The following is a 14,268-nucleotide window of genomic DNA, read 5'->3' as shown; positions in this document are numbered from 1 at the left end:
TGTACCACCATGGGAATACCAGTGAGTTAAGTGTGGAGGGTTTTACACACACCAAGCTCAGCACAGGTGGCAGTAGCGTATTGGTCAAAACAATGTAATAACTGCATTGCCTATCGCTCTTGGACTAGGGGCTCTCACAGGTCAGGGTTGAAGGGGAGGGGGCATCAGATAATGTTCTGGAAAATTCATACTGACACTTGACATGTGGACGCATGAGGGGAAAAGGAGTCCAGGCTTGCTGGCTGTATTTTAAAGAATCTTTGTTGAGGTTACAGGAACAAACCATCCGGATGTGTAGAAAGAATAGTAAATATGGCAGTCGACCAGCTTGGCTTAACAGTGAAATCCTAGCTGATCTTAAACACAAAAAAAGAAGCTTGCAAGAAGTGGAAGATTGGACAAATGACCAGGGAAGAGTATAAAAATATTGCTCAGGCATGCAGGAGTGAAATCAGGAAGGCCAAATCGCACCTGGAGTTGCAGCGAGCAAGAGATGTTAAGAGTAACAAGAAGGGTTTCTTCAGGTATGTTAGCAACAAGAAAAAAGTCAAGGAAAGTGTGCGCCCCTTACTGAATGAGGGAGGCAACCTAGTGACAGAGGATGTGGAAAAAGCTAATGTACTCAATGCTTTTTTTGCCTCTGTCTTCACGAACAAGGTCAGCTCCCAGACTTCTGTACTAGGTAGCACAGCATGGGGAGAAGGTGATCAGCCCTCTGGAGAAAGAAGTGGTTCGGGACTATTTAGAAAAGCTGCATGAGCACAAGTCCATGGGGCCGGATGCGCTGCATCCGAGAGTGCTAGAGGAGTTGGCGGATGTGATTGCAGAGCCATTGGCCATTATCTTTGAAAACTCATGGTGATCGGGGGAGGTCCCAGACGACTAGAAAAAGGCTAATGTAGTGCCCATCTTTAAAAAAGGGAAGGAGGAGGATCCTGGGAACTACAGGCCAGTCAGCCTGACCTCAGTCCCTGGAAAAATCATGGAGCAGGTCCTCAAGGAATCAATTCTGAAGCACTTTGAGGAGAGGAAAGTGATCAGGAACGGTCAGCATAGATTCACCAAGGGCAAGTCATGCCTGACTACCCTAATTGCCTTCTATGACGAGATAACTGGCTCTGTGGATGAGGGGAAAGCAGTGGATGTATTATTCCTTGACTTTAGCAAAGCTTTTGATATGGTCTCCCACAGTATTCTTGCCAGCAAGTTAAAGAAGTATGGGCTGGATGAATGGACTATAAGGTGGATAGAAAGCTGGCTAGATCATCGGGTTCAACGGGTAGTGATCAATGGTTCCATGTCTAGTTGGCAGCCAGTATCAAGTGGAGTGCCCCAAGGGTCGGTTCTGGGGCCGGTTTTGTTCAATATCTTCATAAATGATCTGGAGGATGGCATGGACTGCACCCTCAGCAAGTTTGCAGGTGACGCTAAACTGGGAGGAGAGGTAGATACGCTGGAGGGTAGGGATAGGATACAGAGGGACCTAGACAGATTAGAGGATTGGGCCAAAAGAAATCTGAGGTTCAACAAGGACAAGTGCAGAGTCCTACACTTAGGACGGAAGAATCCCATGCACCACTGCAGACTAGGGACCAAGTAGCTAGGCAGCAGTTCTGCAGAAAAGGACCTAGGGGTTACAGTGGATGAGAAGCTGGATATGAGTCAACAGTGTGCCCTTGTTGCCAAGAAGGCGAATGGGATTTTGGGCTGTATAAGTAGGGGCATTGCCAGCAGACCGAGGGATGTGATCGTTCCCCTCTATTCGGCATTGGTGAGGCCTCATCTGGAGTACTGTGTCCAGTTTTGGGCCTCACACTACAAGAAGGATGTGGAAAAATTGGAAAGAGTCCAGTGGAGGGCAACAAAAATGATTAGGGGACTGGAACACATTTCTTCTGAGGAGAGGCTGAGGGAACTGGGATTGTTTAGGGTGCGGAAGATAAGAATGCGGGGGGGATTTGATAGCTTCTTTCAACTACCTGAAAGGGGGTTCCAAAGAGCATGGCTCTAGACTGTTCTCAGTGGTAGCGGATGATAGAACAAGGAGTAATGGTCTCAAGTTGCAGTGGGAGAGGTTAGGTTGGATATTAGGAAAATCTTTTTCACTACGAGGTTGGTGAAGCACTGGAATGGGTTACCTCGGGAGGTGGTGGAATCTCCTTCCTTCGAGGTTTTTAAGGTCAGGCTTGACAAAGCCTTGGCTGGTATGATTTAGTTTGGGATTGGTCCTAGATGATCTCCTGAGGTCCCTTCCAATCCTAATATTCTTGATTTTCATGTGGCCAAAGAAACTCCTGAGGTTAAATAAAGTTACTGTGCTAAGGTAAAACTTATGACTGCAGGTCCCCTCCCTGTCACCATTTTGGGACCAGTATATAGAAACAAAAAGAAAAGGAGTACTTGTGGCACCTTAGAGACTAACCAATTTATTTGAGCATAAGTTTTCGTGAGCTACAGCTCACTTCATCGAGTGCATTGGTTAGTCTCGAAGGTGCCACAAGTACTCCTTTTCTTTTTGCGAATACAGACTAACACGGCTGCTACTCTGAAACCTATATTGAAACAGTGTGCTCCCTGGTATGTGTTCCATTTGCTCCATTTCCTGTTCCCTCAGGTAGCCTGGGTGCTCACCTTTGATGTTTCTGCTTTCCTTTGTAATATAAAAGTACTTTGAGAGCAGTAGCATCAGGGTCAGTAGAACAGTCTAGTCTTTAGCTTAGCTGGAAGGAGGATAGTGTCTGTTAGGGAAAACCTCCAGGGTAAGGGTATAAAGCAGAGGTGGGCAAACTGTGGCCCGTGGGACCGTCCTACCCGGCCCTTGAGCTCCCAGCCAGGGAGACTAGCCCCCAGCCCTCCCTGCTGTGTCCCCCCCGCAGGCTCAGCTCACTGTGTCGCCAGCACTCTGGGCGGTGGGGCTGTGAGCTCCTGCTGGGCAGTGCGGCAGCGTGGGTGGCTCCGGCCGGCTGGCGTGGCTGCCAGTCCTGCCGCTTTGAGCGGCATGGTAAGAGGGCGGGGAGTGGGGGGGTTGGATAAGGGGCAGAGGGTCCCGGGGGGGGGGGCAGTCAGGGGACAGGGGGCGGTTGGATAGGCATGGGAGTCCCGGGGGCCTGTCGGGGCGGGGGTGTGGATAGGGGACGGGAGTGGGGGGGTTGGATGGGGTGGGGTCCCAGGAGGGGGCAGTCAGGGGACAAGGAGCCGAGGGGTTGGATGGGTCAGGGGTTCTGAGGGGGGCAGTCGGGGGCGGGAAGTGGGAGGGGGTGGATAGGGTGTGGTGGCCAGGCTGTTCGGGGAGGCACAGCCTTCCCTACCCGGCCCTCCATATAGTTTTGGAACCCCGATGTGGCTGTCAGGCCAAAAAGTTTGCCCACCCCGGTATAATGTTTAGGCAAAATGGAAGGAGATCCTCCATTTTTTCAGCATATGAAGAATTTAGGGGAAATGGTGCAGGAAAACCAGGCCCTTTACTCTCCTTTTTTAATGAAAGGCATGGGTCTCTGTTCATGCCTGAGGTCACTGTCAACCACCTAGTTTGGATTTGAATTGAAGCTTTTGTGTTGGGGCTGTGGCTGTGCTGTGGACAGTAGGGATTACTCAATGGGGGGTGGAGGAACAATAACAGAAAATGTGGAAATGTCAGAAATTTTTTGTTTCAGTTTTCACCAAGGAGTTTAGTAGCAATTGGTCATCTAATTTAATGCATGCCAGTGAAAATGAGGTAGGGTCAGAGGCTAAAATAGGGAAAGAACAAGTTAAAAATTGCTTAGACAAGTTAGATGTCTTCAAGTCACCATGGCCTGACGAAGTACATCCTAGAATACTCAAGCAGCTGACTGAGGAGCCATTAGTGATTAGCTTTGAAAAGTCATGGAAGACAGGAGACATTCCAGAAGACTGGAAAAGGGCAAATATAGTGCCAACCTATAAAAAGAGAAATGAGGACAACCTGTGGAATTACAGACCAGTTAGCATAACTTCTGTACCCAGAAAGATAATGGAGCAAATAATTAAGCAATCAATTTGCAAACACCTAGAAGATAATAAAGTGATAAGTAAGAGTGAGCATGGATTCGTCAAGAGCAAATCATGTCAAATCAACCTGATAGCTTTCTTTAACAGGGTAACAAGCCTTGTGGATGGGGGAAGCCGTAGTTGGTGTATATCTTGACTTTAGTAAGGCTTTTGATACTGTATTGCATGACCTTCTCATAAATTAGGAAAGTGCAACCTAGCTGGAACTGCTATAAGGTGGGCACATAACTGGTTGGAAAGCTGTTCCCAGAGAATAGTTATCAGGAAGGGCATATTGAGTGGGATCCCATAGGGATCCGTTCTGGATCCGCTTCTGTTCAATATCTTCATCAGTTATTTAGATAATGGCATAGAGAGCACCCTTACAAATTTGTGGACAATACCAAGCTGGGAGGGGTTGCAAGTGCTTTGGAGGATAGGATTAAAATTCAAAATGATCTGGACAAACTGGAGAAATGGTCTGAAGTAAAAAGGGTGAAATTGAATAAGGACAAATGCAAAGTATTCTACTTAGAAAGGAACAATCCGATGTGTACATACAAAATTGGAAATGACTGCCTAGGAAGGAGTACTATGGAAAGGGATCTGGGAGAATAAACTGCCAAGGGAGGTTGTGGAATCTCCATCGTTGGAGATTTTTAAGAGCAGGTTAGACAAACACCTGTCAGGGATGGTCTAGATCAGTGGTCTCCAAACTTTTTATGCCCAAATCACTTTTTGAATTTAAGGGCAACCCAGAATCTACCCCACTCCTTCCCTGAGGCCCTGCCCCGCTCACTCCATCCCCACCCTCTCTCCGTCTCTCCCTCTCCTCCACCCTCACTCACTTTCGCCAGGCTGGGGCAAGGAGTTGGCGTATGGGAGGGAGTGCAGGTTCTGGGCTTGGGTCGAGGGGTTCGCAGTGTGGGAGGGGGGTTCGCAGTGTGGGAGGGGGCTCCGGGCTGAGCGTGGGACAGGAGTCTGGGGTTTGGGAGGGGGTGAGGGGTGCAAGCTCTGGGAGGGAGTTTGGGTGCAGGAGGGGGCTCCGGGTTGGGGCAGAGTGTCGGGGTGCTGGCTCTGGGAGGGGGCTCATGGCTGGGGTGGAGGCATGGGGTGCAGGAGGGAGTATGGTGTGCTGGCTATAGGAAGGGGCTCAGGGCTGGGGCAGGGGCTTGGGGTGCAGGTGGGCATATGGGGGGCTGGCTCCGGGAGGCTGCAGGTTGGGTGGTGGAAGAGAAATGCTGGTCCAGCGTAGCTGGGTCTGCTGTACTCATGTTACTCCTGGTCTTAATGCTGCAGAGCCATTCAGAACCTTCCCATTGAAGGGGGCAGCACTTACCTCGGGCGGCCCTGGCTCCACACCGCTCCCGGAAGGGGCCAGTGTGCCCCTGCAGCTCCTGGGGTGCTTCTCTCTGCAGGCACCGCCCCCGCAGCTCCCATTGGCCACAGTTCCCCGTGCCCGGCCAGTGGGAGCTGCAGGCGCGGTGCTTACAGACAGGAGCAATGCGGGGACCCCTGCCAGCCCCAGGGCCACGGGGGCATGCTGGCTGCTTCCAGGAGTGGTGTCGGGCCGGGGCAAGCAGGGAGCCCGGCTGCACCACTGGAGACAGTGATAGACTAGGAGAGTCTCCAGGATTGACCAATGGATTGCGATCGACCGATGGGTGACTACTGGTTTAGATAATACTTAGTCCTGCCTTGAGTGCAAGGGACTGGACTAGATGACCTCTTGAGGTCCTTTCCAGTCCTATGAGTCTATGGGATATATATTTAGATATAAATAGATATTTTTAAAAAGTGAACATTTAACCTAAAAATCCGAGATTCTTTACCTCCTTAACTTTGAACAGCTTTGATTTCTTTCCCAGGTGATCCAAAACACTACAGTTTTGGTAAGAGTTCCTTCCTGCTTTTAAAATGCTGGGGATTTCAGATGTTTTAAATTTTAAGTGCTAAAAATTCACAAGAGACAACTTGTGGTGCAGAGATCGCAGATGGCGTCACACTCTGCCTTCTCTGACTAGTGGGAGTGTAGATTTTGTGTTCCTTTATAGTAACCCATCTGGTCTGTTCAGGAGAGATTTTTATTGAATCCCAACTTCAACTGGCAGAATGGTGGCCACCATGATACATGTTTTGAGAATGGTGGGGAATACCGGTTGGAGAAGAGCCTTTTGCTGCTATATCACAAGTCTGAATCCAGCAGTGACAGTTTGGTGGCCTAAGTGAAACTTGTTGGTCTGTTTGGTTCCTAATGGATAGGTGTCAGCCAGTCACTAATTGTACTGTGACCCCTTCTTGGCAGTCTTCGATGTGAGGACAAGAATTGAAAGGACTATGTAGACAGAACTCCGTCCTTTCTGCTGCCCCAGTGTCCCTTCAGGTCAAATTTGATGGGAGCATTAACAGGTAGTGTTTCTGGGAAGCTTGTTCTGTAGCCCAGGCGGTGCACTTATTCTGTGGACATATAGATGGCTTCCTTGGATCTGTCACTGTGGTACCTTTCACTGAGCTATTTACTAAAGAAGAAAAATGTTTTGAGTGGAGCTGCTCGGGAAAATGTCAGTCTTGGATCAGCAGAGTCCTTGCTGTGTTTGCTCAGTTATTGCTTACAAAAGAGCAGATACTGATATCAAAAGGTAGTAAAATACCGATGCTAGAATTCTTGCAAATAGGAATAAGCAAAAAGCAGGAAAATGACTCTGTTCCTGGCCCCCCAAATGAGGTCATTAGAATCTCATCAGTATAGCAAGGTAAGGTGAAAGTAAGGTAATGTCTGCCCATGATATGCCATTTTTGGAACAGAATAGTTATTTATCAGCTGTATTAATTGCCAGGGGTGTGTGGAGGGGGCAGCTTTATTGGTGGTTCTCAGTTTGTCTGAAGCTGACTGGCAAGAAGGGAAGTTCCTCAAAGTAAAGAAATGGCTAGATAGAGAAGCAGATGTTCTGTACAGCTTGGGAGGAGACAGTGACTGACCATGAAATAGGGAGCTATCAGCTTACTTGCTGGAAGCCATCAAAATCAGTCTTGCACTAAGGACACACATTTATCTCTTTTCTAGGGATGGTGTTTCCTTTGGTATAGTTGCTTTGATAAGGATAGTTAAAGGATATCCTTGTTAATGATAGTTTTAGGCTGTGAACCCCCACCCCATGCAGATGAACCTTCTGTGCCATGGTAACCATAGATCTGGAGTAAACCAGCACAATCTTCAAATCTTTGGTCTCCCATAGTTCCACCCAAATGTACCAGAGACTTCTCAAAACCTCAGGGGGAAATTCCTTGCCGATCGACTGAAGCTCCATCTCCAGGGGAGCATTGTTTGAGCACAGGAATGTTTGCAGAGCCTCAGATGTCTTCTTGAATCGGATGTTCAAATAATAATTGAAAACTGACGCAGGTCTTCTCCCATGTGGAGATTATGGCCCTGTAGCTGCCTGCATCATTGATAACTGAGTGCTGACAGAAGATGAAGGTCTTCTCCCACAGGAAGCTTCCACTTAAAGGCAAAGCCCTGTGTAGATGTCCCTTGGCCTGCACTTGAGCTGTCTAGGTTAGTAGAGGGGAAGGAGGAGTGGACCTGAGATGACTCCAGGCAGAACTACTAATCTAGACAGCTCTAGTGGAGGCCAAGGGACCCCCTAGCAGGGCCTTGAGAAGAGTGTATAGGTGAGTGCCCCCCAGAGCGGTACCTTAGTAGGGTGGTCATGCTAGTGAAGGAAGTGTAAACTATACTCCAGTGTCCAGATGCCCAAAGTAAAGAAACGTAAAACTTGTAATCTTCAGTGTTGTTCGTAACAATACTTTTTCTGAAAAAGTGATTTTTTTTCAAGTTGAAGGTCTTTTAATTGACAAAATCTTGCTTCTGTTGTATCATCCTGCTGTCCAGGAGACACCCTATTATCTGTATAGCCTTACACAAGTGTATGGTGCTTTACAGGCAGAACATAAAATGAGGGTTCAATCCTGAGATGATATGAAATTAGAACTTGCACAGTGGTAGTGAGGGAGATTTTTTCCCCCCTGTGATTTGAAACATAATTGTCCTATCTGAGTCTCATTTATATAATACCGTCACTTCAAAGTTACTCTCTCTAGCAGTCTTATTTATTGTTCTTTAGTTCTTCTCTCTCTCTTCCTCTTCCCCCCTCCCCCCCCAACATAATCACTTGAGTCCCACAAGTTGTTTTGGCACACCTTGTATAGAGCAGGTTCTCAAACTGAGGGTCGGGACCTCTCAGGGTCGCAAGTTATTACATGGGGGGGTCGTGAGGTTATTACATGGGGGGTCGCAAGCTGTCAGCCTCCACCCCAAACTACACTTTGCATCCAGCATTTATAATGGTGTTATAAATTAAAAACACTTTTTTATATATTTAAGGGGAATCACATTCAGAGACTTGCTATTTAAAAGGGGTCACCAGTACAAAAGTTTGAGAACCACTGGTGTAGAGGATAATGCATACAAAGTCAGTTGTCCTTGCTGGATCACTGTCTGCATGATTAACATTGTATCAAATCTCAGTTGGTAACTTATTTCTAACAATAGGTTCTTCAGCCTTCTGATCAGATGAACATCTGGGTTCTAAAGGGGCTAAAGAGTTTACCAAGCAAGTTGACATACTGAAAGTTAACTTTTTGTCAGTCCATACATCTGATGAAGTGGGTGAAAGCCCATAAAAGCTTATGCCCAAATAAATTTGTTAGTCTCTAAGGTGCCACAAGGACTCCTTGTTGTTTTTACTGATACAGACTAACACAGCTACCCCTCTGAAAGTTAACTGTATACGTCTGTTCACGTAGACCTCTAATGCTATAAACTCCTGTTACTCGACATTAGTCCCATAACACATCCTATTCCCCCTTTTTTCCTTTCTGCTTCTACCTGCATGGGCAGTATCTTAGCTGCCTCAGGCAGAATGTGGTTGGTAATCATTCTGGAACTGTGAGCGACTGAGTGTGCTCTCCAAGTGGAGGGATGTGAGTGCAGGAAAGAAAACAGTGGGTATCATTTTAACTCTAACCCTAGTTCCATGGTGCAGCATTTGTTAGTGACTTACAGTGAAGGCTAAGATTTAGTCATGGGTATTTTAGTAAGTCATGGACAGATCATGGGCAATAAACAAACATTCATGGCCTGTGACCTGTCCATTACTTTTACTATATAAATACCCCTGACTAAAACTTAGCAGCTCGTGGGGCCCCGGGGGCTGACAGCTAGCCCCTGCGGTGGCTGACTGCCCCCAGCCACCTGTTTGCTGCAAGGCCTCCAGGACCACTGCTCGGGTGCTCCCCGGGGAGCACCCGAGCAGTGGCTAGTGTGGCTGATTCCAGGCAGCCCCCAAGACCACTGCTTGGGGGCTCCCTGTGGCCGCCTGAGCATTGGCTGGTGCGGCTGGCCTCCAGGGCTGCTCCTGGGACCAGTGCTCGGGCGCTCCCCGGGGCTGACTGCTGTCAGGGCTGCCAGCTACAAAAGTAACAGAGGTTGCCAAAATCACAGAATCCATGATTTCTGCAACCTCCATGACAGAATAGCAGCCTTACAGTAATAAAGATAGGGAAAAAAGCTCTCTCATACCAGGTGCATAAATCAAAAGCCATATCTAGATAGAGGTGTGAGTGTGATTCCCAGCTCAAGTAGACATACTCACACTAGCTCCTATTGAGCTAGCATGCTGAAAATAGTAGTGTAGCTGTGGTAGCACTGGCAATGGAGGCATGGTCTAGCTGCCTCAAGAACATACCCCTGGGGTCTGGGCAGGTTTATACTCGATGGGGGCTAATCTGTGCTGCTGCTTTCGCTACCATGGCTACACTACTATTTTTAGCAGACTAGCTCAATGAGAGCTAGCGTGAGTGTGTCTGCCCAAGCTGGGAATCACACCCCTGGCTCCGTGTAGACATAACCTAAAATGAAGGACAACTTAGAGGTATTTGAGGAGGGAGGGGCAAATCCTATACCTCCATTTTTCCTGCTGCTGTTAGGGATGCAGACTGCAGCTACATTGAGAGCACATTTAAAGCTGCTGTAACAATGTAGTGATGTGATAATGATGCAGAGTAAACAATATGGTATTGTTGGAACAGTCAGATTCTGTACTGCAAGTAAGAGTGAAATAAGCAAAACTGCACAGCTCCAGGAAGGACAGAATGGATACAGTGTCACATGTCTTTGTTGTTGCAGTACTTTACTGGCCTAGAGTGTGGACATAAGTTCTGTATGCAGTGCTGGAGTGAATATTTAACTACCAAAATAATGGAGGAAGGCATGGGACAGGTAAATATTGGATCTGTGTGACTTGTGCTGGTCTTGTGTTGGGGAAGAGGGAAGGATGGGATGGAGGCAGGAGTCTTTTCTAACAAAAATGAATAAACAAGTCTTGGAGGTTGAGTTCTTCATCTACAGAGTGCATGTGAGTTTCATGGGGAACTGTATGGACTCTGTATAAGCATCTCAGCCCTGGTTGAACATAATCATGCTGCTCAAGGAGGTGGGTCTGGCTGATGTATCTGGAGTTCTGATTTTGTTGAGCAAATATGGCTAGTTTGCAATAAAATCCTGTGGGGTTCCTCATGAGGGTAAAGGGGCACCAAAAAAACATTCCAAGACCTTACTTGATCAGTTTGTTCCTTTTTCAGACTATTTCATGCCCTGCTCATGGCTGTGATATCTTAGTTGACGACAATACAGTTATGTAAGTACCACAGGTGAAGGATGGCATCATGTCACCCTTCCTCTGTTAATGTTTTTCCATTTTGCCCCTCCAGTAAATGTTGTATGTATGAAATGGCTCATTTGAAGCTCCTTTAAAGTCTTAATGTGTAAAGAGATTGATCAAGGAACTGCCCTGTACTGGTGTACCAATTCTCAGCTCTGTGCTAGAGGGGAGAATCCCTGCCACACTTCTTAAACTTACAAGTAGAATAAAAGCACTTGCACGCTGTCACCGAAACCCCAGTTAATTGCCTGTACAGTTGTTAGTTTCCTCTCATCTGACTAGGAATATAGAACTTCCTACAGCAGGTCAACACGCTGGTCCATCAAGTCCTGTATTCTGTCTTGGGCAGTGAAAAATACCTGAAGCTTCAGAAGAGCACTCCTGTAATGCGTTTGGCCAACTCTGCAGTGCTACCTATTCCACATAGGCTGATGTGAGAGATGCCTTCCTGACCCCTTCATAGGGAATTGTGTTAATTACACCCTGAGTCATGAGATTCAGTTACCCTTTTATGTTAGCCAGTGTCCTAAGTGGTGTTGCTCATAAAATTACCAGCTACAGTAAGTGACTGCAGCCTTATGCGACAATGAATTCTATGGGTTTGCCTTTCTTGTTTTTATGTGAGGTGACACCTTTATTATTGAACAGATACACCCTTCATAATCCTAAACCTCAGTTACGTCCATTCTAACTTTTCATGCCAGATCAGCATCTGAATTGAAGCTTTCTCCTTGTCAACCTGCTCCTCCTGCCTGGAGCCAGACTTGTTCATTTATGTTAGTTTGTTGTTTTACATCACTTGCTTCCAAGGTAGTGAATTGCAGTGTCACTGTGTGCATGGAGGCATCATTGAGTCAATCATAAAGGGGAACCAGGTTGACAGTAAGTGGAAAGCTGCTCTTAAATATCTTCATAACCAGCCATGACTGGGAAGGAAATAGTGTGTGTGTGTGTGTGTGGTGGGGGGGAAAGAGGCACATTGTTGTGTTGCAGTGACACTTAATTTTAGTTTTTGCATAGTATTTTAGATTCCACCTTTTAAGTAGACTTTATTTGTAGGGATCTTATATTACTGGGATCCAAACTTACCCACCAGTGTGACTTAGAATACAGCAGTGCAAAATGAGACTTCCCTAGAGGCATGTATCTACACTAGGGGCTTGCAGCAGTGGAGCTATGTCTCTATAGTTCCACCCAGGAATTACTCTTAGCTGAACAAGTACTTGGATTCTAAATCCCTGTTGTTTCCATTCTTCCCTAATCTCTGGAAGGTCTTGGAGGTGTAACACCTTAACTGAAAGTGTGAAGGATGCTCAACCTTTAAGAGGCTTCAAGCTATTAAGTGACTAAAATTAAACAGCTGCAAACAAAAGTTGTTTTTAATAGTCTGACTAAAAAGCCCTTCCCTACCAACTTCCATTCTTAGGCCATGTGATGTCACCGTTTCTCAAGCTCTCCAACCTTAGCCTTCCAGACTACACAGGACCTGAATTTCTATTTCTTAAAAGCAAGCATATTGAAAAGAAAAAACAATTTTGGGGGCTTCTTTAACCACCATAAAAGCAGAGAAAGCACAGACCCAGTTCTGCCTTCCCCCAGTCTATGAAGGAGTGGGATCTCTAAGCTGCGCTACCTGTGAGCAAGCCAGTTTCAGCAGTGAAGATAGACTTTCCCAGATCCATCACTGTGTAGCTATATTCTTGTCAGTTATGCTTCCTATGGCTTTTATAGCTATTGATCTTGTGGGGGAGAAGGAAGAAGGTTGTCTTAAATCTTTCAAGACCTTCAAACCAGCTAAAGGTAATCTGTTCTATTCCTTCCTCACCCTATCTAATGCTGCTGGTAATTGCTTTAACCTACATGCAGTGTTGTTGCTTTCATTAATAAGCACAGCAAGCTGCCTTTATTACTGGTGCCAAATGGCTGCTGCTGTCATGTAGCCTCTGCTGTCCAGTAGCAACTGGCTAGAATCTGCCTTCTCAGCTTCTCTACAACTTTATAGTTAGACAGTAGGTCTTGTTCCCATTTGGTGCTAAGAAAGTTCAGACAAAATTGAAAGGACAGTGTTGAGGAACTCTGTAAATGGGGAGGATGCAGCAAGTCAGAAGTGCTTACACTCCAGCATTAGGGCCTTATTTTTATCCGCACCATGTCTGCAGTCACTAGTGATCCTCATGCCCCTTAACCCTCATCAGAGTATTGTCAGGAGGCCACTACTGAGCAGACAGCACCAGTTGAGTTTTCAATATAGCGTGCTATGATCCAAATTTGGCTACCTCTTTCCATATCATATGCATCCTGCTATATTTCTACTGCTCTAGGTCTTAAATTCCTTAGACAGCAAGAAATTTGGTAATGTAGTAATGTTTTAAACCTTATCAGCTGGTAAAGAAAACTACCACAAAGTTAAAGGACCACTTAGGTGAAGTTTAATGGAGCTGTTGTAAAAACATTCCCCCAGTATATAGCATTTATTTCCCGTCCCTTTGTTGCCAGGAGAGGTTAGTGGGTAACAAATTGTCAAGCAGCTGCTTCTCCTGCTTGATTCCTTCAGTGAGGTCAGTCTGTATGTGTAACTTAATTTGTTAAGGAAGGAAGGAAGCTTGGCTGGTTGGCTAGAGCATGGGGGCTGTGAATTGGAAAGAGATGGGGTTTATTCCAAATAACTACTGATTTGTGACCGTGGGCAAGTCACTGACCCTGTTTGCCTCAGTTTCCTTGTCTGTCAAATAACACCCACCACCTTATGGGAATTTGTGATCCTCAGGTGAATGGTGCTATAGAAATGCAGTTGTCACTTTAAAGTGACACTTCCAAATCCTACAGACAGGAGCAGGGTGCAATTGTGAAGGTGGCTTCTTTGCCTAGTTTGGTAAACAACACATATAAGGGATTCTAGTGTCACACTAGCTGTATTCTAGTTACATTTGGGGTGGCTCTTGCATCCTAAATTTTGTCTTTGATTATGTGCAGCTTTTGGAAAATTTGGGGCTGAAATTTCTCATTCCTATTCTCATCCCAGAGGTGAACTTCAATGCAGGTTCATTTCAATCTTTATTATTAATATGAGTATGTGAAAGCTCCTTTGATTACACCATGAAATGAACACACATCTATGGATGAAAAGTCCTATATAAAAGCTAGGTACTATAATATTTATTACTGTGTGCTAGTTTCAGTATTTACTTACTTCTGAGTGGCCCTCCAGATATAAACAGGTTGGTGTGCATGTACTGTATGTAGTAAAATCACTCAAAGCTTTTTCGTGTATATTCCAGTGTGTGATTACAAAGTGATTGTTTTTAACAATAACTTGTGCAAAGTGTAAATCATTCCAACTTCATAGGTTGAGATTTTAAATACTAAAAAAAGAAATTCAGTCATAGTCCTCAAGCAGTCATAACTGTTCTGCCTTGTACCCATGAAGGCATTAGGGCTGTCAAATTACCCCCCGCAAAAAAAAAGGAAATTGTGAGATTTTAAAAAAAGTTGCAATTAATTGCAAAAAAAAAAAAAAAAAAAAAAGGTTGCAATTAAG

The 14,268-nt window shown here is 45.9% G+C and overlaps 1 protein-coding gene across 1 annotated transcript in view; it reads left to right on the top strand.

Moving 5' to 3' along the window:
• ARIH1 (ariadne RBR E3 ubiquitin protein ligase 1) overlaps window positions 1-14,268 on the top strand; it is a 112,277-nt gene that overhangs the window by 63,779 nt on the left and 34,230 nt on the right. Inside the window, exons 4-5 of the mRNA XM_074965877.1 lie at window positions 10,196-10,288; window positions 10,651-10,706. Coding sequence (XP_074821978.1) covers window positions 10,196-10,288; window positions 10,651-10,706 — 149 coding nt within the window. The remainder of the gene's footprint in view (window positions 1-10,195; window positions 10,289-10,650; window positions 10,707-14,268) is intronic.

Source organism: Natator depressus, chromosome 10, assembly GCF_965152275.1.
Source record: "Natator depressus isolate rNatDep1 chromosome 10, rNatDep2.hap1, whole genome shotgun sequence".
NCBI classification, from domain to species: Eukaryota; Metazoa; Chordata; order Testudines; family Cheloniidae; genus Natator; species Natator depressus.
This window is presented reverse-complemented; position numbering and strand designations above follow the sequence as displayed.